The sequence below is a fragment of the Polyodon spathula genome, chromosome 19, assembly GCF_017654505.1.
Source record: "Polyodon spathula isolate WHYD16114869_AA chromosome 19, ASM1765450v1, whole genome shotgun sequence".
In the NCBI taxonomy this organism is placed as follows: Eukaryota; Metazoa; Chordata; class Actinopteri; order Acipenseriformes; family Polyodontidae; genus Polyodon; species Polyodon spathula.
Window position 1 is genome coordinate 34,710,699 of NC_054552.1, and position 27,954 is coordinate 34,738,652.

The 27,954-nt window shown below is 42.6% G+C and overlaps 1 protein-coding gene across 3 annotated transcripts; it reads right to left on the reverse strand.

The window, feature by feature from the left end:
* LOC121294815 (leucine-rich repeat-containing protein 28-like) lies at positions 1-27,474 on the reverse strand. Of its 3 annotated transcripts, none has more exons than XM_041218923.1 (10): positions 27,400-27,444; positions 26,304-26,575; positions 25,510-25,550; positions 23,919-23,956; positions 22,135-22,272; positions 14,887-15,093; positions 10,807-10,909; positions 10,225-10,400; positions 7,705-7,870; positions 1-34 (listed from the first exon to the last, which is right to left on the reverse strand). In XM_041218923.1, the coding sequence occupies exons 2-10, from the start codon at positions 26,469-26,471 to the stop codon at positions 16-18; spliced, it is 1,056 nt and encodes a 351-aa protein (XP_041074857.1). In that variant the 5' UTR covers positions 26,472-26,575; positions 27,400-27,444; the 3' UTR covers positions 1-15. The 3 variants fall into 3 exon arrangements, with proteins under 3 accessions (XP_041074857.1, XP_041074856.1, XP_041074855.1); XM_041218922.1 differs by lacking the exon at positions 1-34 and adding an exon at positions 6,334-6,441 and having other exon boundaries at positions 26,304-26,523; positions 27,400-27,474; XM_041218921.1 differs by lacking the exon at positions 1-34 and adding an exon at positions 6,334-6,441.
* Between the last annotated feature and the right edge of the window lie 480 nt (positions 27,475-27,954).

Consider the following 27,954-nt stretch of genomic DNA (forward strand, 5'->3'; position numbering starts at 1 on the left):
GTGCTTCTACTTTTTCTACCCCACTTCAGAGCTACTACAGGGAACAACAGTGACACAAGAAAGTCCAACAACAAATAACATGAAACTACAACACCGCACTGTGCACCATTTATAGCATCAGACATCCAGTACAGTACAACTGTACGGTGTCCCCTTGGCGCGCTACATTTAAAGACGCGGTCAACGCATAACTTCAGGCAGGCTGAGCTTCAAACTTCAGACAAAACATTTACACTTACTCTTTCCTGTCTCCTCAGCTGGCTTCTGAACACATCTGCCCTCCTCAGCAAGTCAGCTCTATGCGTGGTGCACTGAATCAGTAAAGAAACGCCCAACCGTATGAAAAAGAATGTTTGTGATCAAGAGAATAACACTCCTTCCACGGATAAAAAAAATAAAAATAATTAACAACAATATTCATCATCATCATCATCATCATGGCGACCAGTATCAGCAGGGGACTAGGGCAAGCATTCAGTGGGCTGTTGTATCCAGAATGAGTTCTCAGTAACTTCATTCATTAAAAAAAACTGACTGAAGATTTGGGGTTGTACTCAATCCAGAATAATAACCAGCATCCCAGTCTCTTGAACAAGTATAAGCAGTTGAAAACCCGTACCACTAACAAACCAGAGCTGGGCGTTGCTGGCATTTCCAACGGGGTGGATCCAGGCATCCTTCTGCTGGTTTAATACCTATCAGTTAGCACTTACTACATTTTTTCTTTAAACAGCATATAGCATTCCTTTTACTTTTGAACATCAAGAAAGTGGGTCACAGATTTCAGAGGTCTTTTTATTAAAGCCCCAGCCATCGAGGGCCATATCCAAGCGTGGTCTCTGGGTCAGGCTACAGTGAGTGAATAATGAACTGCTTACAGCCCGATGCTGTGCGTAAAAATGAATGTCAATTATATGAGAGGCTGGGATTAATTGCTGGGCCCCAGTGGTAGAGAGTAATTACAGAAAGATAGCTGGATGGACAGGTGAATGGATAGGGAATGGATAGTCATGGAAGCAGACGACTTTGTAATGACCAGAGCCATGTGTCAGAGCAGGGGATTAGCAGCATGGATGTGATTGATTAGTGTGGCCAAGTGGAAGGCTTGTCCACAGATTGGCTGATACAGACTGGATTACTGTGTGTGCACTCAGGAGCCCATCCACTGGCTGAGGAAATAAAAAACATTTGCAATTAGAACACCATTCTGCTGCCTCAGACAGACGTGACATTTAAAAAAAAAAGCAGGATTTTATCTCACAACTCAAAGAGCCACACACAAGATTGACCACCCCCTGTGTTACACACCACTGAGTTACCAAAATATGATGTCATTAATGAAAGAGTTTCTAAAGTGGGACAGGGCTTTTCAATATGATGTCATTCCTGAAAGAGTTTCTAAAGTGGGACAGTGCTTTTCAATATGACATCATTCCTGAAAGAGTTTCTAAACTGGGACAGTGCTTTTCAATATGATGTCATTCCTGAAAGAGTTTCTAAACTGGGACAGTGCTTTTCAATATGATGTCATTCCTGAAAGAGTTTCTGAAGTGGGACAGTGCTTTTCAATATGATGGCATTCCTGAAAGAGTTTCTAAACTGGGACAGTGCTTTTCAATATGATGTCATTCCTGAAAGAGTTTCTAAACTGGGACAGTGCTTTTCAATATGATGGCATTCCTGAAAGAGTTTCTAAACTGGGACAGTGCTTTTCAATATGATGTCATTCCTGAAAGAGTTTCTGAAGTGGGACAATGCTTTTCAATATGATGGCATTCCTGAAAGAGTTTCTAAACTGGGACAGTGCTTTTCAATATGATGTCATTCCTGAAAGAGTTTCTGAAGTGGGACAATGCTTTTCAATATGATGGCATTCCTGAAAGAGTTTCTAAACTGGGACAGTGCTTTTCAATATGATGTCATTCCTGAAAGAGTTTCTAAACTGGGACAGTGCTTTTCAATATGATGGCATTCCTGAAAGAGTTTCTAAACTGGGATAGTGCTTTTCTCCGTGACCACTCAGCTGCAGCCCTTATCTCCCAATATTCGATTCAACATAGAATATTTCCAGAAACACTGCTAGTTTAAACCCGCTTCAGTGTTATTGTCTCTTAAGAGAGCTGTGGAACTCTTCCTATGGTGAGGAGTTCAGACCTTTTGGAAATGACAGTTAACAGGCAGGGGAGGTTTGAGCAAATGAACTTGAATTAAGTATAGAGTATAGCATGGAACCTTGGGGGGAAGGGGAATGGGATGGGGGAGGGGGAATGAGATGGGGGGAGGGACACAAGATTCTGCCAGCTGGGAATTTAGCCTCCTCTCTCCACCCCCCACTAACACTATACAGGGCTCCCTCTAATACAGTTTCCCAAAGTAAAAGTATAGCAAAGTGTAATAAAGCATGGTGAAATCATGGAAAAGCATACTTAAGCATTGTGAAGCACACAGAGGTATGGTAAAGCATATTCATAAATGTGGCCAACCAGGGTAAACTATGGTAAATGCATAGGATAACCGTGGGGAAAAATGCAAAAATACAACGGACCTGACACAAGCATCCCTGGAACCCACCAGGTGCATCTGAATGCACCTTCCAAAATACAAGTACCAATCCCCACTCCTATACATGCCATTCAGAGGGCCACACATTCTCTGTGCTGCAGAACATTATACTATATATATATATATATATATATATATATATATATATATATATATATATATATATATATATATATTATATCATAAATAGCTCTGAATCTGGCTGACGCCCACACTGTGTTAAAAAAAAAAAAAAGCATGGAGATATTAGCGTGTGTAAAATTCATCACATCAATGTGCTCTGGGCCTGTCGGCCTCCCTGCTGAACAGTGATCCTATTCTGTATGCAAACGCAGCGTGACACCTCCCAGTGCAGGGTCCGGGTCTCAGGGCGAGTTGTGTGATAAAATCATACTTCTTTTATATAACAAGTCTCTCTGAGACAGCAGAGTGGTGTTCTAATTACTGTCCCTTAACACTGTACTCTGTAGCAGCAGCTCGAAATCTGGGGTCCACAAACGTTTGCCGAGGAGTCCCCAGGAAATTCTACAAACTCAATATGGTAAAACAGCTTACAGTATATTTACATGAAAATCTTCCTTCATTGTTCTAGTAAAAGTGCAGGAATGGTTTTTAGAACTACCCTGGTTTTAGAACCTCTGCTTCATAGGAAACGTCATTGCATGAATCTTTGGTTTGCCACCGTGTTCTGCAAAATAGCATAGGATTAACTTTAAATTCAACACATTTTAAAAATATAAACACACTGATTTGAATAAATGAATAAGAGTATTGCATTACCTCATAAAGGGCGCATTTGATATTCTAAACCCCAGGATCTAACATAAATAACCAAATTATCTTACACATGCCATCGCCTTTCATTCTTTATTCAGCTGTTTCTACCATTCTGAACAGGACAGGTGTTTGTGTTTGTGTTTCACTTCAGCCCTTCAGAGTTCTCTTGAGAGCACCACTGGGGCAATATTCACTGAGCTTTATGCAAAAGATAAACAGCCTCGCCATACCAGCTCATCAAATTACAGATTATTAAAAATGAGCTGGCATCAAGAGATTCTTCATGCTGGATTCCTCACGAAACCAAAAATTAGCTGGCATCAAGAGATTCTTCTTACTGGATTCCTCACGAAACCAAAAATGCGCTGGCATCAAGAGATTCTTCTTACTGGATTCCTCACAAAACCAAAAATGAGCTGGCATCAAGAGATTCTTCTTACTGGATTCCTCATGAAACCAAACATGTTGCAGCTCAGAGTCATTCCATGGATACCCCCCACCCCCTAGCTCTCTGGGGGCATCCGATGGACTTCCTGACTGAAAGCCATACAGGCTGCCCTGTCATGAAAGCAGAGGGCTTTCGTTGGCCAAACAGCGGGTGTACTTCTTTCGTCTTTCTGTACCTTCTTATTTTCAACGAAAGTATAAAGTAACAACACATGCATGCTTTAGGAATATTATTATTTTTTTTTTAATTTCGAACCATGTTCAGGCATGTTCTTTATTATGCAGAGTCCACCCTAATGATGAACAGGATCAAATGCATCAGCGTCATAAAGATCCTGCAGTACGCACCATCCCGACGATGAACAGGAACATCCTGTTGCATGAAAGCCTCCTTTTCTCCTGCAAAGGATTTAGCAATTTGATTGATTTTGGTGCCACTGGGTGTTACTGAGTCACCAGCTCTGTTCACAGGGAGTCTGGTTCTGCCAGGGCTCCTCTTCTCAGCACTTGTTAATAGCAAAGCTGCACTCTGGAGACATCCGGTTAAAGGAGGCTCAAAGAGGTGGATTAAGCAGCTGGAGACGTAGCCGTTTCTGTGTACTTCATGTCACAGTTGGAGCAGAGTGATGAAAAAGACTGAAAAAGGAGGGCAGAGTGCATGTCTCTATAGGAGCATGTTGGCTAGAGAATTTTGCTTCTGAAACGAATGAAGTGGAGATGCCAAAGTTCAGAAGGTAAGGGTGAATAAAAACCCAGACAATTTTAATAAGTTCGGAGCTCCCAGCACAGTATGAAAAGAGGATAACTTAGGCGCCTACATTTAAATGTATCAGGAATTCCTGAAGAATAATCTGCTTATTCTGGTGTCCTCACTAGGGATGTGCTAAACACTTTAACAGTGTGGCTAACATCTCTTCACCTTTAAGATGTTTTTTCTTGTGCATAGCATCCCCTTGTGGCCAGATAATGTAAATATGCTGCTATTATTTTTTCTTTTAGACATGACAGATGGAATGAAATACGGACTCGGTATAGAGAGAGTAAAAATGACTAAACAAATCAGCAAGAAAAATGTACATGTGGGTACAGAGAGGTACCGTAGCACTAGCTGAGAAAATACAAGGCAACTGGGACCAGTTTGAGCTGCTCCATCGTCCAGCTTTCCTTGAGTAGCAGAGAGGTACCAGTAGCATTGTTAACCCAAACACAGCTGCTAGAGGAATCAAATAGGTGTTGTTATGTAGGATTGACTTGTCTCAGCTGCTAGAATTCGTTCCTGGTTCTTGACAAGGTGGGATGCAGCCCATAATGTATTTTCAAGAACTCTTCACCTTCTCCCCAACAACGTCAGAGGTTTTTGCCTCTACAGATGTTACACAGCAATAAAAACACAGCATCTTTCCTTTCTGCACTCCTTTCTACAGCCAGAAAATTGCAGATAACAGACCTTAAGGTAACACATAGTCTCTATCTCACAAAAAGGATTACATTGTGATGAATAATGCACTAAGAAATTTTCAAACAACCTCAAAAGCTACGAAAGGGTGACTGGGCCAATTCAAGAACGGATTGTTCTTGCTAAATTCTCTCATTATGATGGTCTATTTAGTTTTTGTGTGTATCGCAATGTAATAGTAGATGCTAAGTAACCCACACCTTTTGCAGACCATGTGTCGATTGCCATATTTTAATGCCTTGAAGGATCGAGATATTATTGCACAGCTTCTGCAATGTCACAGTGTACAGAACATTCACAGATTTGTGCCTTGATTTTATTTTATTTTTTTTACAAAGCAAAAATTGAGGTTTAAAACCTGTAACAAATGAATTCCACAAGACTTTTAATTGCTGTTTTTGTAACTTTTCTTGAACTGCAGCTTAATCATTCGACTTAAGCTTTAGATCAGCTGGCGGCAATGGTCTTTTCCTGAAAATCACAAGTTAATCAGACTGTACTAATCACAAGTGAAGAACAAACATTAAACCGGTAATAATTGGGGGAAAAAACAGTAAAGCCTGTGCTAAATGATCAATCTTTCAAGTAACTCTCAGTCCAAGAGTGTCCACTTATGATAATAAGAGCTTCTGACATGATGTGTTCTTGATGAGGGTCTGCAAACGTTTACAAATTATTATTATTCTAATGAAAAAAACAATTAAAATCACCATTTCTTCACACAATGGATGATACATGCATTTGGATAAAATTAGATATTGTTACACAAACCACCCCAAGCAAGATCTTTCAGAGTTTTGATCGTAGTTCTCCTCAGCTGGATTCCATCACACCTTACCCCAGTTCTCACATGGGACGTCCCGTATTTCTGATAGCTGGAGATTTCAGGTTTCTCTTAACTAATCGTTTTCCAAGAGAAACCTTCAAGGATCTGCTGCCGTCTCACCAGGGCACCTTGGAAATGAGATCTGAGATGCCCAGGAGGGGGGGGGGGGCACACGCACTGTTTCGTCTTCCTCCTTCCAGTTCTGTCAATGGCAGTGAAGGGCATTCAGGTCTGTTAAGATTTATTTTATTATCTTTTTTTTTTCCTATGATAAGGTCCTTCCAATAAGTTGCTTATTTAAAATCAGCTCTGAAGGTCGAACTTTCGTACACACTTGCTGGAGCAGCAATATGCAACAAAGCTCACTGTCGTCCTGTTAAAAAACACATGTAAAAGAAGAGCAGTGTTAGGGGTATGTGGGAGCGCTGAAGGGGTTTGGTACTGGCAAGCTCCCTGGCATTACTGAAAGATGTATACGTCAAGGCAATGTGTAATGATAGTTAAGACTACTGCTATTCACAGTAACCAGTACTGTCCACTCATATGCTGCTATGGGTCTTTGCATGTCCTCATGCATTACTGACTGCTGATTCAAACTTTCCTGGCGTGATCTGTACATATCGTAGGACTATGTTGGCAATGTAACAGGAACTTCTCTACAAATGTTAGATCTCAAAAGGATTTTTTGTTGTTGATATAATATCTGTGAAGCTTAAAATTACAATTGGGTTCATCAATCCAAGCGAATGTTTCAAAATCGGCACGGTTTTTGGAAGGAACTTATCACTACGATCTCATCTCATGTTTACATCCTTGGCAGGGACTTGTACCTGTGGCAGTGGATTAGTGGAGCTGGCACACTACCACACAGGGCAAGGGAAGCTCTTAATCAAAAGGATCAGCTGTACTGTCCTTCATCGAAGGTGCCATTCGAACCGTATTCAATGAACACAATGATCTCAATGGGTTCTTGTCCCTGCAGTTTAATGAAATCGCAGGTAGACTTTTTTTTCCTCCACTACTACATTCATCTGGTGTTGCTGGCTTGCTGCCCAGGTAACCACAACACGAGCTGTTACTGCACAAAACTGTATTTCATGCAGACACAGCGAGGCACTGTACAAACTCACAGCATGAGGCTACACACCCTTCCCCTGTTGAGGGAAACCAACAAGCACTGCCTTCCCTTTCAATTAGCTGATCTCCTCATTCCAGCCCGGCTACCTGAACGCCACTGAAAAGCAGCACAATGCAATATGGGTTTCTTTTCACTGATGTGTTCAATGTGTCACTGTGTCAGGCCATACTTTAAGACACTTTAACTGCCTTTTTCTTGATTCAGACAGTCGGATACATCAAGTGTGTGCACTGATGGCTTTACTGATGACCCAACTCAGCAATAAAATCATTGATAGAAAAAAAAATTAAAAATCACAATCAAATCAAATCAGTATTTTTAGGGAAGAGTTAGAATAAGACCAGGTTTAGAGATACACACATTCAGTGTGAAATCAGGTTCAATCTGAAACTGCCGGAGACGCTACTATACTGGTGGCTGTTCACAGGGTATTAATTGTCTCTCTCTGTGTCAGAGGAGGAGGAGGCTGGGGGCCGCACTGGGATCCTCAGTCATTACCTGCGGTGCACGCCCACCAGCGGTGTCTCTCTTAGGGGGAAGAGTTTGGGGTAGACAATGGTAAACATGGGCTGGCTGCAGCGATGGCAGTGTCCCAGAGGGCATTGCAGCAGCTCCAACAAGCTCTTGGGTAATGAGATCGGGGGCAGGTACTTCAAGTCTGGAACTAAACACAAAAACAGAAAAAACTGAGTCGTTTTATTTTTATCACACAGGCACACCTAACAATCCGCCTGAATGCACGGGGAGTAATCCTGATCTTGCCCCTATCATTTTTTTATGACTCTGAAACTATTTAATTATAGCAGTGTTCACTTTTTGCACCAAAAAAAAAAAAAAAAAAAAAAAGACTATCTCAAATGTCCTAATGAACTTGGGCACAGTAGTTGCATTATTAGACAAAGACAAGCTTCCCTTGAGCTGCAGTTTGCCACAGTCATTAATTTATTTTAGACTTCACACCTAGGCAGAGTCAACACTGGCCTGGAATCAAACCCACAACTTCCAAATCCGAGCCTGAGCAAGCAAGCCGTTGCCCCTTGGGTTAGACAAAGGCAGTGCAATAAGAACGGCCCTCATTAGATTCATTTAAACAAACTGAACAGGCAGCGCTCCCGGTGGCCTGGCCCAGGACCTGTAGCTCCATCAGGATTCAGAGCCCTCGTCTGTGTGGATTCTGTGTGGCCTATCACATACCCGTGTTGAGCTTCTTTAGCACCCTGGTACCTGTGCTGCTGCAGCCTGTCGTTACAAAACAGGGGCCTGCCCAGTGCTGTGAACCAAACATTTTACTGAGTGGAGGCTGGATCGAACACCCTGGGTAAGAGGAGGATCCATTATTAAGCACTGGGGCATTTCATCAACACACACACACACACACACACACACACACACACACACACACACACACACACACACACACACACACACACACCACACACACACACACACACACACACACACAACACACACACACACACACACACACACACACACACACACCACACACACACACACACACCACACACACACACACACACACACACACACACACACACAAAGACGCTCTTGAAACTACTGCAAGTCGTGAGTAATGACTGAACCGAGACCTTTTCCCACCTAGTAAAAAGAATAAAAATGTTTCCCACTGAAGTGTGTGGCTAGTGCTTTAATGCCACTTGTCACTAGTTGCAAGGACCCACTAACTCCAACACACTTGTCAGCACTTACCACTTTTCCTCCAGATTAGACCACTCTATTGTTCTGGTCGGACAGACACATTGGAAATATATTTTTACACCTCAGTTATAAAAAGACCTCCTTCTCTGCACCATGTGTGCCCTATAAAACGAGAACAAGGAAATCCATGTGCAAAAGGAGCTTCTTTCAGTCTCTCTCGCACTCAGCAGTGCAGAGGCTTGGAAGAAATGCACGGCGAGCTACCATCTCCTCTCCAGCGAGGGCCGTGGAAACAAGCGGCATGGCCCTGTTAACTGTTTCCTAAAAAAGCAGGTTTATCAATAATCACTTCAGGCACCTCTCCTGCAGCGCCCTTACTCGTTGCTTGGGTGTGGAGAGGTTTCTTTTGGGGAATTCAACATGGCATTTTGTATGTGCAGATCACCGACCTTTACCTTTCAAACATGGTCCCAAGCCGACCAGACATGGGAACGGTCTCAGCAGTTCTGTGTCATTTACCTGGAACGCATATCACAGAAGTATATTCCTCAATTGTTTTTTTCTTGTTGCCCTTGCTCTGAAACGTGTATTTAACATATTCAAAGCAGAAGTGGCCCTGACTTCCAGTCTCACCCATAGAACATTATCCCCAGGCTGAGTGCCAACATAGGCTCTCCAGGGCAGAGCAGGTTCCATACACACAGTGAAACCCCAACATAGTGAAGTACAGCACATGTGTTCTGCTGTGTAAACTGTGTCATTCCAGTCTAACAATGTGTAGAAAGATTTTTTTTTCATTTCATGTAGATCCACATGGCTTACCTGCACTGCACACCAACCTTGACATTTTCAACAGCCCTTACTTCTTGTATATAACCTTCATGTTCTTTTAATCTTCAGTGAACCCACCAAGCTTTCTCTCTGGACCGCGTTTATGAAGGAAAAGAGCATTAGATAAATATGCTTGTTGTCTTCTGCCAGTTTTGCACGTTAAAAAAAAGAAACTTTCAAAGATTTATCAGCCAAGTTTCAAAGAAGAAGCTTGCTCGCTCTCAATCTAAAATGAGATCAGACCAGTCACAGGAGTGCTTTAATATCATTCTCACTGATCCCCCCTCTCACCTCCTCTCCCCTCTCCCCAGCTCCCCACTGCTCACCTTTGGCGAGGTCGCTGTGCATGTCATGGAGGATCCTCACTGTCAGCTCCCCTCCCTCTCTCTCCCCCTCTCCCCTCCTCTCTCCTGCTCACCTTTGGCGAGGTCACTGTGCATGTCGTGGAGGATTCTCATTGCCAGCTCCCCTCTCTCTTTCTCCCCCTCTCCCCTCCTTTCTCCTGCTCACCTTTGGTGAGGTCGCTGTGCATGTTGTGGAGGATCCTCATTGCCAGCTCCTCCAGAGGCTCCACCCTCTCCGTCTCTGAGCTCACAGCCTTCACCTCGGACGGGACGGGAATACTCAGCTCTTCTGAGGCTATGGAGAGCAGCTTCAGATCTGAGGTGTGTGAGGACAAGCCGCACCTGCAATTACAATCACCAAAGCGAAGACAGTTCATTCGTCGATTCATTTTTAACAATCCTCAATGGTTTATTTTAGGTTTGTTTGGCATTGGAGGCATAAAACTTTACATTATGTCATCTTTTTCATTTATTTGTCTGGCCACAAGCCCGCCTGAATCCCTAGCCACAACTGAGTGATATGTATAGCGTTCAGCTATTAGAGTGGCATTTGCATGTAAGGACACATTGTTAGGTTGCATTTACATTTGCTATGATTCGTTATTGAGAACAGAGACTGAGAAGCTGTGAAACTAAATAAAAAATGTCATTACCTGTTCATAGAGGTAATAAAGCATATGGTCTCCTGCAAGTGAAGCAAGGCAATGGGACGGTTAAGTCTATACTCTCCCCAAAGACTGGCGCTTACCCACTGCAGCCGATGACCTTGTTGTACAGGTAGGACGGCAGGCCCTTCAGGTGAATGTTATTGTCCACAAAAACATACTGCAGCTCCCGGGAGCGTCCTAGATCTGACAGAAACACCCCAGTCATCAATCCACCACTTCACAAGACTCACCGTCAGCTCACCTTCACTCTCTGAAAACCTGAACTGCTTTCTGCTGTGCATATGAATCCCTTACTTGGATTAACAGTCCTTGATGTGTGCTTTGGATGAGCCTTCATTGCATATCCTAAGGCAATCCTTTCTTTTTTATTTTCCTTGTGTGTTTTGTGTTAATGCATGGCTCATTATCATACACAGGCACGGACACTGTTCTAGCGAGAGCAGAGAGAGCCCAGGAGGTGAACGTCTCCCCCACAGAGCCGTTCACAGTGTGATGAAGAGGACAGTGTCAACAAGTCTGGAAGGTATCTCAGGGCAGCAGCACACGCTCTGTTCTGGGTGGAAAAATACCTGTGTGTCCTGATTGTTAAACTGTAATCCTATCCAGTCAATGACCCTGCCTGATATGGTTAGCTGAGCAGGGAGAAAGAGGAACTCTGTTTAAAAACAAGACCATCTGTCAAAGGCAGTGGGCAAGAAGATGCTTCAGACCTTGTAGTCCACAGAGGAGTTGAAAAGACAGCAACAACACTGAATATTTAATACTGCATTAAAAAGAAAAGCCAACCACTGTAATAAGTTAAAATATATGACATAAAAGGTTCTATTTTACAAAAACTAAAGGATGATTCAAGGCATGTTTTGTTATGGACAATGATAATGTTCAAAACATGAACGATAAGAACAAGAAACTCAAATTTCCCAGGACTAAGAACTTCTGCTTTGCAAACAAGCCTAAAGTTCTTCTAGTAAAATAAAGGTCCCATTTTTTCCCCTGGCATTAAAGCAGGTATGGAAATAAGACTCCCATTGCAGAGCAGTTTGGTCCATTCCTGGTCTTACTAGCAGTTTAATAAGACACGCCTGTGCTTGTTACCTATACACTGTGGCTAATCAAGCTTCTATTAAAACGAGGGAAATGGAACAAGTGAAACTGCAATGCAATGACAGCATCATTTAAATCCCTGTTAAAGTCAATACATCTGGACATGACTCTTGCGCCACTAAACCCTGAAAGAATGAAACGTCATTCCACTGCTTAAGATCTGCTTGGGCTGCCCCAGTGTGTGCTGGTTTAAATTCCAATCAACCCTACAGCTCCCAGAGGGAGTCACTAACCAGCATCACGCAACAAGAAAGCACTGCAGACGTGGAGAAGAGAGACTGCTCGCTAACACGTTCAGAACGAAGCGTCACGACTTCCTGCACCTCACATCTGGCTGGGTCGATTTTATACCTCATGGAAGCTGTCCATCTGTGGAAGACTAGCGCGATGCCAGGGTCTTTTCATGTGGCTGCTTTCAACAGTACTGCCTCAGATCAAAGCCATGCTCTGGGGAATGACCAGAAGCTACGAATCCCTAACAAGACGCTGATTCTAGTCTTTGCATCATGGTATCAGCATATGCCATCCACATGGCTGGCACGAAACAAGGACGGCCAGTGTTATCCACTGTGCTATTGTTTGAAGCACGTTCAAACAACCCTTGAGTGTCTTGGTTCAAAAAGAAATAAAAAGCTCCATCTATGTCACCTTTGAAAACCCTGATATGTTTATAGGAATATTAAAATATATATATATTTAAAAAGAAAGATTAAAAATTCAAGGTTTTTTTTTTTTTTTTTTTACACCTTTCAGCTTTCAGTTGGATTTGGTGGCTTATGTTTTTCGGTTTTTATTAATTACATTTTTTCGGTGCTTATTTTTAGCTCTTTTCAAGTTATATGTAAATGTTTTCTGAATTATTTTTTTCAGTTATTTTCGTTTTTTTCTGTCACAGTAGGTGTAGTAACTTGACAGTACTTGCACACTTCAATTGTACCTTCTTTCCTTTGCTGTCTTCCACAGTGAAACCCTTATGGCCAGGGGCATATTCTTCTGGGGTTTTTGTGTATTTAGACATTTTTTCACATTTCGCCACGATTTTCATGAGCATGTAAATACTACCTATCATACTGTAATACAGCTTTAAATCTCTGGCAAAAACATCTCGTTTTAAACCTTGCAAGCGTGTTACAATCCTCCAATAGAAATGTAGGAATGTGCTGCTACTTTCTGGGTTTAAGTATTCAGAACGAATCAATGCAAGATGCAAGTTAGGAAGTGCACTGGGAACGTTTTTTTTTTTTTGTAGGTATTTTTTTCAAGTCAATGTGACTTGAGTAACCATTTCCAGTTTATTAGATATACAGCAATTTCATTATTTTTTTGTATCAGTGGCATTTTATCTTTTTTTTTTTATCATGGAAAGATCCCAGTGCCAATCCCAGCTAGCTTTTCCAAACAACACAAAGAAAGCACTAGTTAGATAGCTGTGATATTGACGACCTGAACCCAGAACTGGCTCTTCAGAAAGTATAACGTGACGCATGGCTGCAAACGCGTGAGGCATCGTTCCATGTGAAAGCACACCGGTACAGCTGGCAAGGGAGACGCGGTCTTCTCATCTTTTAAGTAAGCAAGCCATGCAAAATGCTAGCGCTTTACAAAATCAAATGGCTAAAAACAGCACTCTGCAAGCTGGCTTAATTTTGTTAGAAAACTAAAAAATATATATCCTCAGCATTAAAGGATTATACTGATTCTTTCCTCGGGGAAGATTCTTTCCTAAAAAAAAAAACACACACACACACAATCTGACTCATGAATAAATGAATAAACCAGAGTGTGAGAGTACTTTCATCTGTTTTTATCCCAGTGTTTGACAGTGTTTTATTCTGATTCGAACCCTCTGCCCCTATTCTAAGCTAACAGTCACGCAAGGAGGAACACCCGACACACTGCTGTGTCTCAAAGGTACCCCCTTTGTGCTTAGATGGAACATGCAGGCATTTCATTTTCTTTCTGTTCTTTTTTTTAATAAAAGCAGACAAGCCTTTAAGTGTACGGGTTTGATTTACAGCCTGTAATAAAACAGGATGGAGTCAGACAATCTAGGCACTGCAAAGAAAAAAAGAAAAGAAAAACACTACCAAGCTATCTGAATTAAAAAAAAAAAAAAAAAGGTTTGCAAAACATATTTATCACTTCAGGTCTAAATAATGAGTTATTATTTTTTCCACCAGCTTGATCCTCTTGTTTTCTTCCATGCCCGGTGAGTTATGATCCCTTTCTCTGATTTTCCACGTTGATAGGTGGAAAATCAGCTCCAAATGACTGGCAGCGAGTCAACACTAGAAAACCTGCAGCGGGGAGCTGTGTGATGGGCTTTGATGTTAATTCTCATTCTAAAAGGCTTCCTTCAATGCAATTCACACTGAAGAGTGACTAGCGTCCAAATCGCAATGTTCAATCTCTCTAGCACGCAAGTGATCAGCTCAGTTAGCTTTCCTAGGGCAAGTTTCTTTTACTGGTACAGCTAAATACCCTCTGCTCTTCCAGTCCCGTATCTGTGATCTACCAAAAGTAACCAGAAGCATTTCCGTGACGGGGAAATGAAAACACTTCTGGCTGAGTAGGTGTTCAATCATTCAGAGATCCTGCCAGGCCATTCTGCAGAATGAAAAATGGCTTGTTAATACCAGCGGTGAGGGGAGTTTTGGGGAAAAAAAGAGACTTTACCCTTGTACGGCTAGACAACCTGAAGTCAGCAATTACCACTATTTAGTTTTTTGTGATGTTGCCAGGAATAAAAGACTCCCATTGCACAGCATGGTTCAAGCCATTCCGCATTTTACTATGAGCTGAACTGGACAATGGCACGGCAGACAAGGAATCCTAAAAAGAGCAATCTGAATGGATTTGCGAAAAGATAATGCATATGAGTTACAAAACAAGGGAACGTGCAATTCATTCAGTTCATTGAAGGGCTCCCTCCAGAAGCATGTCTAAATTGTCTAGCCCCCCCCACAAGACCAAGATTTTGCACATGCCACTTAAAGCAACACCTAAACCAATTGCTCTGCAATGCAGCAGAAGACAGAAGACTCCCTCTTCCTCACCTAGGGGTAGGAAAGCTAGGCTGTTCCCTGCCATGGAGAGCTCGGTGAGGTTGGGCAGCTGGCAGAGCTGCCTGGGGAAGCAGCGCAGGTGGTTGCGGTCGACCGTCAGGCACTGCAGGGAAAGGCACTGGTGGAGTCTCTCAGGCAGGGTGGTCAGCCGGTTAGTGGAGATGTCCAAGGTCTCCAGGTGCTTCAGATCCCCGATCTCTGCAAGGGAAGGAAGGTTTAAGCAGAGGATCACACTGATGCTAAGGAAGAGGCAAGGCAATCAGTCGCTGGGACTTGTGAAGACAGTAAACAAGCTGCTCAGGACCTGTGCCTATCAGCAGGTGTTGCTAACAGGCAAACTGTATGGAGACATGTACAGATCCAACTGGAAATAAAAAAAAAATGTACATTATTTTTTGTCTTTTCGTTAGGTGCAAACATGTGGTTGCTTAAGATGAGGGACTCAGGCACCGCCAACTCTGGCTGTAAAAGGAATCAATCAAACAGGAGATTTTCAGTGCTAAGTGCCTTGCAAGTCCATGTGGTGCCCCTAAGCACCCATCTGACAATCAAATGGTCCATATGCAAACTTGTTGCATGTTAACCTGCTCTTAACTACTAGGATTCTTCTTTCTTTTTTTATTTGTTTTCTATGAAAATGATATGCAGTACACGTTTGTAAGTGTGTGCACAGATAAGTACACTTGTTTGATTTTGTGTATAGTTTATGGGCTTTTCTCCATGTGGTAGCTGTGTGCGTGTTGAGGCAAAAGGCTAATTCTCAAGTAGCAGGCAGTGGCGGTGCATGCTACGTTTGTGTACGATGTGTTTGTGGAGGGCTTGCAGGCATGCACAAGGGTAGAGTGTAACAGACACTGATGAAGGACACTGCTAATTCATTAACAGCACTACGGACAAATGAATGTCATCTCTCCTAACGAAAGCTCAGCCTGCCTGCCTCTGAAGACCACAACAGGCAACCCATCCTTCACATACAGGGCAGAACAAACAGCATGCACAGGTTACTCAGTCAGTAACATGCTGGCCGCAGAATCATCACTCATGTTTTTAAGGCATGAGTGGTATTGATGTCTGCTAAGAAAGACACAAATTAGATTTTCCAGGCACCTTAATAGCATTTATCTCAACCCCTTGCTATACTGAAAAAGGAATAATAAAAAAAGTGAAATTGGAAGCAAGCACTCAACAAAGAAAGGCTGACAGCTCTCAGCGTGAGGACAAGCAGAGAGGGGTGATTTGCGACAGGATAGGCTGGTAATTGAGACTCTGCTAAACAGTTTCCCCAGCAAGGAGCCTTCTCTGAGAGCCTGCTGGAGGAAAACAGCATCTCTCTGCTGCCCCCTAAAGGGACACTCACAGAACTAGATAATACTGTATGATGCAGACTTGCACCTGTCTGTGTATTTTTTATTTTTGCATTGGGTTATTGTGTAGTATCAGCATTCTTCTGATGTTCAGGATCATGATCGATTTCCTATACCTAGATCACCATTACACTCCCTTTCTCATCCGAGATTCCGGACCTATATTTGCAGTGGTGTTTAAAGCACGCTTCTGGCCCTTGACACAAGCAACACTGCGTTGGCTAGTGAAACATCCACACCAAGCCTCCACAACTACTCACAAAAAAGAGAACACACTTACATACGCTCCTTTAAGAACCTTCAGGGACTGAAGACTTCAAAGACATTATTGAGCTGAATAAAGCTGCTGACCGTACTACTTGACTTCGGTTTCGGTGCTCCGCTTTGGTGCAGAGAAAGCAATGCTTTCCAGGAACTCCTTAAAGGGGAGCGCGCCAAAAAACAAGGGCAATATGAAGGTCGTTGGAACAGAACAGGGCCAGCCTCAGCTGGGAAGCAAGCCCTGAGCTTCAGGGCTGGATCAAGCTGTGCTGCAGTAATGGTGGCGCTGAAACAATTTCAGAGAAGATCATTAATCTCCTTCCCTCAGCAGAGAGCTCCCTGTGACCCACATAGAAGCCAGCAGCGACTCAGAAGCTACCTGAAGTGCTTGTCTTTTCATACCAGATGAGGCAGCAGGACTCGCTATTTGTTGTATTATTGATATCCCTGCATCACACGGCCTCTGCTTACCGCTTACCGACACAGACGCTCGTCTTCAAAGGTTAATGCGCTCACAGTTAGTGCGTTTAACCCTCAGACTGACAGAGGCCCCCCGTGTTTCAGGTTTAAGTATTGAATAAATGTTGTTATATTGTTTTATAATACTTTGAAATAGATTAAAAACAATTAATGCAGTACAGGGTAACTATAAAGAAAAGTGACCTTTTATGATACCGATATACTGTCATACAATAAACTGGTAACAAGTAATGTTTTACAGTGAACAGAGTACCATTGACAGGAAATGTAAAGACTTTTATAAATAACATGGTATCTGAATATGAAAACCATGCCTGGTGATGCTTGGACACTCATAATTAATGATCACTAACTCTGAATCTCTGGCTGGTTTAGCCCCGTGCATCCTGATTGAACACTAGCCTATGATTCTTGCAATGTTGCCATTAAATAAAAAGAATTTGAAACTCAATCACACTGTACAATCCCTTCATTAGCTGAGGACTGCAGGAAAGTTTCTTAGTTAACATTCCTTCAGTAACATTTGGGAAAAGGTCTTTAAACACACAAGCCTTGCTTCTATACATTTTTTTTATTTATACACTTCATTAAGAATTTCAGTACAATAAACTGAGCATGTTATACATCTTTCTGCAGTTAGCGCTAAAATGACTGAAACCCACAAACGTGCATCATGTTCCTGCTGCAATTAGCCATAACTGGGGCAGGAAAACCAACAGCCCCCCCACCCTCCCTTCGAAACTGTGTGGTCAGTCTGCTGCAGTGGCCTCAAAGGCACAGTGTGTCTGTGCGCTCAGGGGAATCTAAGAGAGATGCGTATTAATCATTGCACACATCCACTGCTGATAACTGATTCACTTCAGATCCACCTCACTCTGTACTGCATATATAGTATAGTGCAGCCATTCTCGCCTCAGCTGCCCACGTGGGTTTACTAATCAGTTTCTGCAGGACTCATTCGAGCACTTAAAGTTTGTTACTTGTTGTAACAATTTGAGTTTTTCAAAATCTCCTTCACACTATTGGCGTTGAGCTATTTTTTTTTATTTTTGCAATTTTATAAATTGACACCTTGTTATCTTCTGTAATAAAACACTGACATTTATTTCTGTCCTGCTCTTGATCCGAGGCAAAACTCTACTTATCGCAACTGTTATGATATCAAAATCGTGTCTGCCCGTAAACCCAGAGGGGGGGGGGGGGGGGGTGGGGGTGGGTTCTACAGCAGATCTCACGTGAACCAAATGAGCCACTAAAGAGGACAGGAAGTGGGTAGAAAAGCGTGAAAAGAAATGACACCCGGGGCGCAGCAGCAGACACACACACAAAAGATGAAGGGTCTTAATCAGTACCCTTGACTAATTTTCTAATACCACAATACAAAACAACACGAATACACAAAGAGAGGGAGGAAGGGAGAGACGCTTAGTAGAAGTTTTCCTGTCAGCGTTAATGTCATGACGTGTTTGCTTTCTGGCTAGAGAAAAGAGATATGTTGCGATGGCCCATGTGCTGTGCACTTGTGGACTTGTGCGAAATGCACTGTACGTCAATGAAGGGCTGGTCAGTGAACCTTCCTGCTGATTTCCTGGTTAAAAGTCAAGCATAAAGAAAAGGATTATCTCATTCCTGTACACTTATGGAGGCTACACTGTTTTCGCACTAGGATTAAATAATATAGTGACAGCGCCCTCATGCAAAACTCCTCATTGTTCACCTTCACACTTAAGGAAAGCTGGGGAGCGAGTTCACATCAGAATTAACTTATCCTACCCACACAAGCAGTTTGAACACCCAGTGAATTCTAGAGAATTCAAGCATGCAGCAAAATCACTGAAAACCAGTTTCTGCATTGGGCATCACTGCTACAGAAATATTTCTGAAATGTTGTAGCCTTATTCAGGAGCTGTAGAAGATTTTTTTTTCTTTCTAAGTGTACATGCATGAGAAATCTCGCGGTTACTTCTGCACAATCAGCACTGAATTATGACTTTTTATAATGCTGTAAATAGCGGAATATACTGTGCAGTCATGTGTTGAAAACATTCAAATACAGTCCTCTCTGGTGTTTGCTTAGATCAGTAGAAGAGGGACCAATGCCTGTAAAATCAATCACATGAAAAAAAAGAAAAAAACCTGAAGGAAAAAAAGAAAAACACGAATTAAATCATAAAAGCAGCAAAATAAATAAAATAAAAAGCTAAAAAGATCCCATATTAGTAAGAGAAACCTGCGTTCCTTGATCTTTTAATGTCTATCCAGCAGTTGTTCAGGATGAGTTTTGAATTTCATTTAGTGCACGTACGGACAGTGACCACCTCAAACGCTGCCCGCAGTGCCGTGACAGACTCTCCGCTGCAGGGCAGCATGTCTGAGACAGCTGTACGGTTTATGAAATCAATTAAAACATGTTTACTTTCAGCGCCTAGACTGGTGTTTGGTTTGTGTGCACAGAGGTCTGCGCGAGAGCCACAGAAGTCTATGCTGTGGAGAGCGAAGCACACAATCCATCCATTCCCAATCTGACCTCTTCTAACAACACGTCTACGGACAGACGTTTTCCAGGTTGAGACGCACATGAACTGCGTCTCTGACACACAACGCACCTCAAATAAAAACAGAGAGTCAGAATTACTATAAAAGAGCTACCATTGTAAGCAGAGATACCAAAGGGCTCGGGGTCAAGCTCAGCTGCATGCATCTGGCCTACTTCACCTCCTCAAGCTGTCCTTTAATGCTCACACTGATCTGTGTGGTGGTGGTGGTGGTGGTGTTGCCGTCACAAGAGCCACAGCCTCAGTTAGGGGGTTTTGCAGACACATACACGTTGCACACCAACAAACACAAACACCTGCGACTGAGCTAAACACATATTTACATGGAGTTTTAACCAGTATCATTCACCATCTTGTTTATGGTCCCTTAAACCCTTCTAAAAAAACTCACAACCAAAAAAAAGAAAGCCCCACTTAGAAGGAAAATGAACAGTTCTCAGCCATCTCAGTTAACCGAAACTTGAAAGATTTCTTAAGCACAGCAATATATATATATATATATATATATATATATATATATATATATATATATATATAATATATATATATATATATATATAGATATAGACCTCCACTTTGCTTTATCTTAGCTACTGGTTTCACAGACCATGATTAGTACTAATCTTGGACTAGCTGATGTTAATTTAGGCAAGGAAGCCACTGATCTCATTACTGTCACTCCACTTGAAAACCAAGCAACTGAAAAACGCCAAGCCACTTCTTGTCTGACGTCTTCGTCCTGAAGCATGGAGCAGATATTTAGGTGTCCCGCCGGTATTTTCATATCCACCACCTTCTCAAGGCACCTGTCCTGAACCCAACCTGGAAACAGTGCTAACCACAGACCCCACTCCAGCCTGTCTCCACTGGTGTCCAAACGAAGTGCATACCCACTAGGGGTTATGCCCACGACGTGAAGCACAGACACTGACTTCATAAGTTTAATATCCAGGACAGCAGCCCCACCTATAGGCACGGGCTGCACCTGCATTTGGAAATGTAACCTCTTTCTTTTGTCTCCAACCTCCCTCTAGCACTCCGAGCCACAGCTCTAGCATGGAATTAATGCGGGGATGGATTTAAGACTCCAACTGTATAGCAGTTCACAGATGCCAGGGTTTACTACGAGCTTGATTAGCCATAGTGTATAGGTACCAAGCCCTGCTGTGTCTTATTAAACTCTTGGTAAAACCAGGAATGGGTCAACCTGCATTGCAACAGGAGTCTTATTTTCATGCCTGTAATGCTTTAAAGAGTGGAGGAGCTATAAACAGTGACCACAATGCCAGTAAACTTGCTCACAGACATCTTTCTACTGTGTTTTTAAAAATGTTAATAAGGGGATCAGCAAATCCCTCTTTAGGGAATCAATAGAGTTAAAGCGCAGCAGTATTAAGACACGCCTCTGTTTAAGATTATAAAAGTATACTGTACCTGCTCTCCCTATGCTGCTTTTTCAATGAAAAGAAAAGATGTTAAAAAGTATGTCCTCACTTATTTGTATTTATTTGTGGTTCAAATTATTTCTTTCTATACATAGCTCAATAGCAAAGGTAACAGGCTGGGAGAGGTGATGTGGTTGTTGACAGTCTCAAGCAATCCCAGATGTATGAAATAGAAGCCCTGCTGCACTCGCTGTGTTTTCTCTGCAGCTCCCCGGGGGTGCCTGCTTGGAAAAACAACACCGCGCTCCCTGGACGCCTGCCCACCTGGCATTCCAAACCTGTTTCGTTAGTGCATATTTTTATTCCCCGCTACTAAATCAGGAAACCAAAAAGTGAAGCGGGGCGCTGCCAGAGTGAAAGAAGTGTCTGCTCGGGAGTCATTAGCGAGAGACTCGAGCGAACCCAGCCAACATCATCAAGAGACACTCAGGCTTAAAAATAGAGGCATGACAGGGACCGGGGCCAAACAGCAATCTGCACGCTGCTAAAACCTGGGAATCAGACAAGCAAACAAACAAACAGCCTTTGTATGAGTTGCCAGTGTCAATAGGAAAGAGGCCCCGAAGACCTATAATAGTACATTAAGAGGACCAGCAAACAAGGAGTCCAGGGTACTGGCCTTGAGATACAGTACTCAGCGTTTTCACTGAATGGGGAGGGTCAGGACTTTACAGTGTCTTTCAACAACTGTTATGAGCACGTCAGGGTATTTATTCAATACTGTTCCAGTTTCCTGATTGATTGGGGGGGGGGGGGGGGGGGGGGGTTCACTGCAGTACTGACATGGACATGAGGTGAAGGTATGTGTGTGCATTCAGCATGCAAAGTGAAATGTCATTTTACTGTTTCTCCTTAAAGGAAGCAATACTCCCTATTCAACCCATTTTTTGCATTTATTTATTCACTACTATTTATTTATTTTCTGTCACCGTTTCTTTTTTCACAGTTGACAGTGCAAGGATAAGCCTATCAACACAGACGCTATCTTGTCATCCTGTGATTTTTGCTAATTTATACAGGTTTCTCCGCCCCTGGTGCTAACAGTGAAAGGTTCCCCTGAATGTCCAGGGTAGGTCAGACTGCAGAGTTCCTTGTATGTAAAGCAGCATGTCCAGGGCACACAGTGTATCGTACCTGCAGGGAGGAACTTCAGCCGATTACTGGCCAGCCTCAGGTGTCGCAGGCAGCTCAACCGGCCAATCTCAGGGCAGACTGCCTGCAAGGCATTGTCGCTCAGGTCCAGGGACTGCAGTTTAGCTAGCGAGCCTATAGCTAGACACAAAGCATAGCAGTATTAGTAGTAGTATTATGGAAAACCTACTGTTATTGTCATATAAAGCAAATGAACAGTTTCTATATTGGGTTAACCCTGTATTCATCAAATTATTATTATCATCATCATTATTATTACTGACAACATAAGACCACAGAGCAACCTTGTGGTTTACGGTGTCACATCATACCAACTACTCTATTACCTTCTAACAATGCTGTTATCCTACCCAGCTGCATCCCTCTCCTTCTCTTCTAACAATGCTGTTATCCTACCCAGCTGCATCCCTCTCCTTCTCTTCTAACAATGCTGTTATCCTACCCAGCTGCATCCCTCTCCTTCTCTTCTAACAATGCTGTTATCCTACCCAGCTGCATCCCTCTCCTTCTCTTCTAACAATGCTGTTATCCTACCCAGCTGCATCCCTCTCCTTCTCTTCTAACATGAGCACATCTTCTAGAGTGACATTTTAACACCCATAAATAGCTATGTTGTTATGTGATTTGGCAACACGGTTACCAGCGAACCCTTGCAAGTAGCTTTGTCACCTGCCTCCTACGTCAGCACAGTGTTAAAATGAGTGAATCAGCCAGAAGGGTGCTAAAAACCTTTGTGGGTTAGAAATTTTACAGAATGTAATATGTAACACACATGTCACTTCCTTGCCCCAGGTTTGAGGTGATTACCAGCACACCAAAGCCCACTTCTAATATGTGTATTGGTTTGCGTATGTACTTGCTTCATCTATGATATTGCTAAGCAAGTACTGTAAAGTGCAATGTAGTGTTTTGTTATTATGGGGTTAGTTTCAACCCCTCTAATTGCTGCAAGGCTGACCCAATGGCGTTAAATCCCTTTGGATGTTGGTTTCTGCTAATCATTATTTCAATAGAGCAATGCAATCAGAATCAAGGACACAGTCATACACTGTGTGACAATACAATACTCAAAGATGCATCCTAGTTTAGGATTCCTAGGAACAGGAGCCCACCGCTACCCACATGAGATTCTCCCAAGGTTTCCTTACTTGAGACATATGTCAGCTTACTTGTCAGCTTCTGTTCTCTGAATCAAAAATAAATCTTTCTTGTGCTTGCATTTCTAACTTCTGGAAAGCCTGACATGCCAGTAAACAATCCCACGCTGAATGTACAGGGGGATGCACAAACAACACACTGAAAACCTCAGAAATAACAGCAAATCCCACATTCAGAACAACGTCCTAGCTTAAAGGAATCAAAGGAAGACGATGTGCTAGGCCAAAGGCAGGGCTCCTTTTGAACAGGGTCTGGAATGATCTTCGCTCTGCACCTTTGCTATAATTAATGCTTGTCGTGCTTCCAAACAGGTGTCCCTGCAACAGAGACCCAACATCCTGTCTTCACTAGAAACTCATCTGTTACTCCTCCTGTGTAGCAGAGGTGCAACATGCAACAGTGGCACAACCACTTCTTCATTTTTACAACTTGCAAATTAGATAAACTGATAAAACTGGTGTGAGAGAGATCTGTGTTTTACTGTAGGCTATCTGAATCTTGTGATTGAAACACTGAAATGTTCCACTGTTGCATGAAGACCACGTATTCTTTCATCAAGCTGCCAAATGCGAGTCTGATAACAGGTCCTGTGATAAATCTTTGATTACCTTCTGGCACAATGACAAAGTTGTTCGAGTGAAGGTACCTTAAAGAAAAAAAGAAGTGAAATTAAGCTTTTTTTGACATTTTTGGCAAAGCAATGTGCAGTAGAAGTCTTGTGTGAATTATAACACTGCTTCCAGTAGTCATTAATAAATGTTATTGTAAATTAAGGCTGCAAAGAGATGTTTACAGTACTTTTAACAAGTGAAAAGACAGGACAGGATGTTTGAGCAATTCTTTAGCTCCCTCTAGTGGTGCACATGCATCACAGGACATCACATCCACATACAACCCCACCTTCCACACCACTGTCCAAACTAGAATAGCTACTGCAATACACAGAGAGCTCTTGTCCATTCTTTCCCATTGTAAGGGAGGAGTCCCTGATAATTACATACGTGAAATGGCTCAAAATACACACTGTGAATTGTAACTTTGTTTGGAAGGTAATGCAAGGTGGTGAAGTGCTTTTACACTCTTGCAAGAAAAATCAGTCAGTAGGAGAAAGATTGCATTGAGTCACACTGGCTTTTTATAACTGCTTTCGGCACTGTGCCCTTCTCTCCGGTGCTATTTCCTTGCTGTGTCTAATAGCATGTCACTGTCTATGCTTACCCTACCACACTAAGCAATGGGATTTAAACTAATCCTGCAGCAAGAGAATCGACTCTCATCGAACCATGGCTTATTAGAGAAAACTGTAATCTGACACAGTGAAAGTGAGGCCAAGGCTTTTAGAATCAGTGGCAAAATATACGAACCTTGGGACCCTGCCAAATAATGAAGGATAATGATCCCAGTAACTACATTTCCACATCACTGAAGCAAGCTTTTATTATACGTCTGTGTTTCAAATAATTGCTATGTTAGGCTGTAGAAAAATATATAGAAGATTTTTACACTTCTGGTTGATGGATGTTACCCAGCAAGATACATTGAGAACATGAAGCTGCTTTAACGGAGCAATAAGTAATAGCTCAATTCTGCAGCTCTTAGTGAGCAACTGTAGGTCCTACTGCCCTTCACAAGGGATGCTCAGCAAGTTCTAAACCGGACTCCAAAGCAAAGCAGCTGAAATCTCATTCAAAGGGGTTCCTTATTCCCCATGCTGTATCCCCTGTACCAGACTTGGCATGGCATGTGCTTTAGCCTCAGAGGACACCTGGGAGGAATCTGTGGAAGAGAGTCTGTACAAAACCCAAGTCTGGTTCCAGCAGGTAACTGGACCACTTCAAAAGCAGAAGACTAAGTAAGTGGATAAAACTGGTAAATCGCTGTATTTGAACTAGGAATATAACATATAGTAAAAGAGGTGAGCGGTGTATGCTTCCACCGCTACCCCTTGCTGGAGAATCTGAAGGGTCAACCTGTTTCAGGAGCTGGAAAATTTGCTTTTCAAAACAACTCTGATACACCAAAAGAGCGGGAGTAAAGAATGCAGTGGCTCTGATGTGACGTTTTCAATGCAACCAAATGTACAGAAGGTATTGCCCTCTGCTGGGTTGAAACAGCATTGCATTGTACTCTACATATATCTTAGAAATGAGCACTGCATTGAGCTTTTTCTTTAAAAGATGAAGTTTTCATAATACTCACAATTCAATCAGGTTAGGTAGCTTCTGGGCTACATTTTCTGGCTGAAAAAAAAAAGATATGTTTCCATGACTTTGCCTCATGTATAGGTACTGTTGAGTTGTTTGCAGTGTATTTGGGAATGAATGAATTACAATGCATAAGGTACAATTACAGTGTAGGCTACATCACTGTGCTTTTTAAAAACAAAATTCAGTGTGTAGCATTCTTACATGCAATGTGCCACGTCAAGTAACAGGACAAATGGGGGAGGTAAGCAGTCTAGATAATCGATTGACCTGCACCATGAAATTAACAAGGACCCACTGCAAGACTGAAAATTACTGGAAGGGCCTTTCTCTGCCAGCAATAGACTTATGGATAAGTGACTCTGTACTGTACCATCACTGAACCTTTCTGTGATAATGGGACTCTGATTACCTACCAGTTTACAGTGCTGAAATCAGTTGCTGGCAATCAGGTGAGGGTCACTGGTGTTGACTAGGCTACAAATTCAAAGTGAAACAAAATGAAGAAACAGCTGCCTGGATTTGTGGCGCCTGCTGCTTTTGTTAGACTCTGTGGAGAACAACGACCCACACAAAACCAAGCAGCTGCTTCTTCACTCGTTTCACTGTGAATGGTGAATCAGCCCGACCAACAGCAAGGACCCTCACCTGTGGAGAGCTCAATCACATTCAAATCGGTCCATGCAGCTCTACCAGTTCACTAAACAACTACCCTCTGATCTGCTATTGCTATCAGTGGGATGCAAGAGTGCAGAGGAGCGCAGTACACAGTGTAGTGGAAGCTAGTACCAGGCTGGTTAGGGAGTTTCTCTTCATATAGAGCCTCTCCAGATACTGCAGGCCCTCCCCCTTCAGCAGCTCCAGAGGGAAGTGGCTGAGGTTCCTGTAGTTCAGAAACAGGTTCTTGTGCCTCTCCTGCTTTGCCATCCATATCGTCTCATGGACTTCAGAGGCCATGGCCCTACCTGCCCCCCATGGGTTTCCTCGCTATCGGGTCTGTGGAGGGGACCTACGTTGTGGTTTGTGGAAAATAACGCAAATAAAGAGATTTGTAATGATTTCTGAAAAAAAAAGTAAAGGGTTTAAAGTAGCAGCGTCTGTTTGTAGCAACTGTTTTCTAACGGTTGAGCAGTGTTTACATTGGAAGGTGATAAAAAGTGAACAGAGACTGGACTGCTCCCTTTATCTTCCTAAGAAAGCGCCTATCCGTGTCAGATCTCTGTGTTTGCTACAACATAGCCCTGATCGTGCTGAAGCTGATGATAAAGCACAGCGGGTTTCAGGGCCAAAGTTTCATGTGCACCAGAAACAAAGTCGTAAATCCCCCTCCGGTGTGTTTAAAAAGTGTATTGCTGTTTAACCCGGGCTGTTTTAAAAGATGGATTGTTATTTTAGTGCTACTCCACTTTAAGCCTGACTCGGGACATTGTTTCCGCACCTCGAAATCGTTTAAAAAATACAAGAGAAGTGAATTATTGTATACCATCTGCCACTGCGAGACACGACACACGCACTGCTGCAACAAATTATTATTATTATTATTATTATATTATTATTATTATTATTATTATTATTATTATTATCATGATAACTCATCTACAGTAATGTGCGCACAAGGCTTCGTTTACACGAATGATCATCTTCACATATTAATTGATTTAATAATCAATAACAATGCCCGGATTTTACCCTCTTCATAGCGAGCTGTTTGCAGACTAGTCAGATAATAGCTGTTGAGAATTGCAATCATTCTCAGAGCCCACTGACTCTTAACCCACAGTAAACAACTCTCTGACAAGATCGTTTGCTGTAAACGAACACAGCCATTCTCGTAACTGTTTAAAACTCTCCAGTCTGTCTGTCCATTCTCTGTTTACATACTGACCTCCTTTCAGCTGCCATTCGCCAACAACCAGCAACAACCACGAACGTCACTCGGTAGTTCAAGGAGGTCGCCCCAACAGCGTGGTAAGGCAAACGTTCATTGGTTAATACTCCGAATGGAACCGAGTTGCATTCTGGGATATGTAGTTTTTGGAGGACACAAGCCGTGAAGTACTTTTTATTGGCCTGTCTTACCTAACATATACAATGCTACATAGTTGTGTGTGTGTTAGTTAGTTAGTTAGTTATTGTTTAGACGCACTGGGCCATGTTTACTAAGCTGTTGGCAGTAAACAGCCCGCGATGCTGATTACCTTTGATACGCGCACTCAACTCATTGTCACTGGTTTTGCAGCCATGAACAGTTTGTTTTTCCTTTTTCAAAAAACAAAAATGTGCAAACTCTGCAGTGGAGCGAAAGCTCAGTAAGTCTGGCCCATTGCCCATTGTTGTAGGATTGATGAGACTTGGCTCCCGTTAAAAGTCGTAACCCTAGGGCTCCAAAATGAACAGCCATGCGCTCACTTCTGTGAGGCTTGAACACCAGCAGACAAAG